We start from the raw sequence: 3,792 nt of genomic DNA, 5'->3' as shown, positions 1-3,792 counted from the left end.
ACACTTAACAGCCTGGGAGTCAGTCAGAGCATCGGTTCTGCTAGGGGCCATGTAGACAGTATGCGCCGTGGCCATGATCACCAGCTGAAGTTATGGAAGACATCAGTTGAGGTATGTAAACATTTTGAACTGTTGTAGCCTATTAAAAAGTAGAGTCATTGTGGCAAAATAAAGGAATATTACTCTCATTCAAGTATTCCAAAAAACACCTTCATAATTAAAATGCATCTAAAATACACCATATTAAAGAGAAGTTATGAAGTTATTGTTTTTTTAACACCTTTAGGTAGTACCAATGAAGGCAAAAAGGAAACTGACATTTGGCTGCCCAAAGCAGCCCAGGGGCAACTCACATGGGACAATGTGCAGGTATGATAAACACTTTAATAACTGCTATAGAAAACACAGAACAAAGGCAGTATGCAAATAGTAATATAATAATAATAGTAATAGAAAGTAGTGATATTATTAATAGTATATAACAGTAGTAACAGAACAATGGATATTATTAATAGTATATAAGAGTAGAGTTTATTTATTTATTTTGGTCATTAAAAACAATACAGTGCCTGCTTTGTGTTTTTTTGCAAAAAGAAATATTGACCAAAAAGGTGTAGGCTGAAGCCTAAGCTTATTGTGCCTACCCTTCTAACAAATAATTGACTATTCATATGTAAAATAATACAACAAAGCAAACAGAAGGGAGAAAAAAACAAGAAAACAAAACAAATACAAACAAACACAACATAAAACAAAAAAACAAAGCAAAAACAAGAACAAAGACATACAGGAAAAAAACAGTTAACAGGAACAAGACAAAAAAAAAAAAAAACAACAAAAAAACAACAAAAACGAAACAAAACAAGAAAACAAGATAACAGTAGTAACAGAACAATGTGTATGCTAAGGAAGGTGAATACAATTAAGTAAAAACAAAAAACAATCTAGTACACTTCTTTCAACAGTTAACAGCACACGCCAAGCATCAACGCCAAGGACATGGCAACCAGATGCTTCTTTGGGCACTTGCATTTGCCCACAGAAATAAAGTCAACTTTGGCCATCTTGAAGGAGAGGGTCAAAGGGCAGTGGATGTCCCTCTGCACAAGGTCCTGCCATCACCAGATGTATGTACAGTGTAGCACACACATAGCCACATCCCCATGTGTAATAACCAAAAATAAACCTTTATAACATATCATTAATAATTTAAATATAAACTTTGTTTCAAACAGGATTATGATTCTTTGCGTCTGCGTATGACTGTCTTAGTCAAGCGGGTCCTCGTACACAATATACCAGCTCTTTAGAAGATCAAAGCTAAGGTGGTGAAACACATTACTCACACCTACACCGAACAAATGGAGCAAAAGAGCACAGTGGTATGTAGAAGATATCAAGATTGAATTAATATTTAAAAAATATGACATTTATTAATACTATGACGATGAATTGCAGTGCTGGTTTTGGGTCAACAAGTTTGATATACTGGTAGTGTAATATTCTGAATTATATACTTTGGTGCGGTCATATTTTATTGATTTGTTTATTTTACTATATATTAGGTCAGCCTTGGGGTGATCCACTCAAACCCCAGCTCAACAGAGGGAGTCCTCGAAATAATGGATTCCCTTCATAAATCTGTTCCAACTGTTGGAGGAAAACCTTACCCGATCCTATGTTGTGGAGATGGGCTAAGTGTGGAGCGCATGGTCCACTGCCGTGAAGCCAGGCTCAACGGAAGCACTCCTGCATTACGTTTTGAAGGACTCGTTGAAGCTCCACAGGAGTTTCATAAAGACATGGTTCTCCTGCAGGTGAGATGGAAGAATAGTATCAGGCCTATATCATCTATTGTTTCCCATCACATTTATTGCTACACTGTTCTTAATTGTAACTGTTTGTAATATAATTTAAAATTAATATGTATACACAGGACACCATGAACCTCTTATTCGCACAGAGTAGTGTAAGCTCTAGAGGAACATTGTCCAACTTGAAGTGGTTCTTTAACCACAAATCCCTAAAAAAGGAGGTGAAGGCAAATGTTCAACATGCCTGGGACTTCATTGAGGTACAAATTTCTACAATTCTATCCTGAACAATATTTAATAGGTAATATTTAAATACAATCGTCAATGTTGATAGTACTATACTCCGTAATATATGTTATCCTTTATACTATCTCCTCCAACAGTAATTACAGTAATCATCATACCATTACCTCTATAACTGCATGCATTATGCTCTCTTTAGTTTGTAACATCTGCATACATAACGTTGTGTGCCGCCACAATGCGTGGCTTGGACAATGTCGACCAGACACCCGAGGGCTATCCGGATGAGGCAGAGGAACAACTGCAGTGGTTAGACAACCTCGCCCAGCACGTGGTAGATCTTGTTTGGATGCCACCACCACAAGATGATATTAAACGTGTTGCCCTCACAAAGTGGGCGAGGAAGAGGACGACATCTATCCTTTTTGCTCTTGTGAAGAAGGTTAACTGTCTTTATACTTAAAGATTGTTCATATTTATAGATGTTTCATCTGATTTATTATAGATGATACATTTGTGTGTAAAGATTCAATTTGACTAATATTAATTATTTGGTTTATTTCTGTATGTGTATTTACAGAAAAGGATGAGCAAATGGTGCAATGCTGCAACAACCTGTGCAGTTCCTCTTGGTTCCACCTGTCTTGCGCAATTCCACCACTGGATTCCGTAACAGACGATGACTGGTTCTGCTGCGAAGACTGTCAAGACAACGGAAACTATGTCTACTGTTTCTGCCGCAAGCAACAAGGCGGGACCATGGTACAGTGTGAGCTTGAGGACAAATGCCGGCGAAACGAGTGGTACCACATGGCCTGTTTGAGCCCAGAAGCCCAGCTTGAGAGAAAAGGTAGGGATAGAGCATTTTAATGTACATTTCCATTAAAGTGCACATCAAAGAAGGCCTTTTTATTGTAATAGACATTATTAATAATAATTATATTAATGGTTTATAATTAATATATACAACTTGTCCAACAGGGATATGGTATTGTTCGAATGACTGCCTGTACGGCGCACAGGATGAGGATCATGTCCAGAATTACAGCAAGGCAGTGATGTGGCCTTGCCATCTGGCAAGAAGAGACGCTGTAAGAGAGGGTGATGGCATGGAAATGGCTGCAATGTGGAAAATGGACATGCTAAGTTTTCGGAACCGTAAGCGTCCTCATCCAAAATATTTTATCCTTGCCCACCAAATGTTGACAGGTAAGATTAGTAATTACAAATGATAAACTTCGACTATCCTGTTTAAACAAGGATCTACTTTTCATGCCCTGAATTATTATTATTCTCACCTTCCGGAGAGACATGATTTGGAATCGTGTGGCAAATTTGAAAGGGAAACCAGGCGACAATGTGGGATTGGATCTCGTGAATGAGTTTCTGAACAATGAGTTCAAAGGTATTTATTTGATTCTTCTTTATGCCTTGTATAAATGTGGTCATGTCACATTACATATTGATTATTGTAACCGGATCGTGTTTTTTTTTTTGCTTTGTCAGATATGCTAAAAAGGTCCAGAGGCAATTACACTGAACAGCAGATTGCCCGTTGTGCTGAGCTGTCAGGGTCTTTTGGAAAAGAGATGGACAGGCTCTTTTCTGAGGCTGGATTGGGGAATTTTGATTCTCCAACTCATGCATCGTCTTCACATACAAAGAAGTATAGGGAGGACATAGCCACATTTGTAAAAGAGTTCCACAGAGATGGACTCTTTGAGTACTTACCAGG

General features: G+C 37.9%; 1 protein-coding gene across 1 annotated transcript; it reads left to right on the top strand.

Moving 5' to 3' along the window:
• Nucleotides 1-1,001: 1,001 nt before the first annotated feature.
• Nucleotides 1,002-3,189, top strand: LOC306939778 (uncharacterized protein). Its single transcript, XM_079524470.1, has 7 exons — nucleotides 1,002-1,127; nucleotides 1,236-1,382; nucleotides 1,566-1,817; nucleotides 1,937-2,074; nucleotides 2,257-2,499; nucleotides 2,638-2,907; nucleotides 3,039-3,189. Exons 2-6 carry the CDS (start codon nucleotides 1,362-1,364, stop codon nucleotides 2,728-2,730), a joined length of 747 nt encoding a protein of 248 aa, XP_079380596.1. The 5' UTR covers nucleotides 1,002-1,127; nucleotides 1,236-1,361; the 3' UTR covers nucleotides 2,731-2,907; nucleotides 3,039-3,189.
• Nucleotides 3,190-3,792: the final 603 nt, after the last annotated feature.

The sequence above is a fragment of the Electrona antarctica genome (assembly GCF_951216825.1).
Source record: "Electrona antarctica genome assembly, chromosome: 2".
In the NCBI taxonomy this organism is placed as follows: Eukaryota; Metazoa; Chordata; class Actinopteri; order Myctophiformes; family Myctophidae; genus Electrona; species Electrona antarctica.
Note: the sequence above shows the minus strand (reverse complement) of the source record. Positions and strands in the feature narration are given on the sequence as shown.

Bases quoted from the DNA above. Each gene is read 5' to 3' on its own strand.
- LOC306939778 (XM_079524470.1), top strand. From the start codon at position 1,362: ATGGAGCAAAAGAGCACAGTG. The intron at 1,383-1,565 runs GTATGTAGAAGA...ACTATATATTAG, and splicing joins TGGAGCAAAAGAGCACAGTG to GTCAGCCTTGGGGTGATCCA. The intron at 2,500-2,637 runs GTTAACTGTCTT...GTGTATTTACAG, and splicing joins TTTTTGCTCTTGTGAAGAAG to AAAAGGATGAGCAAATGGTG.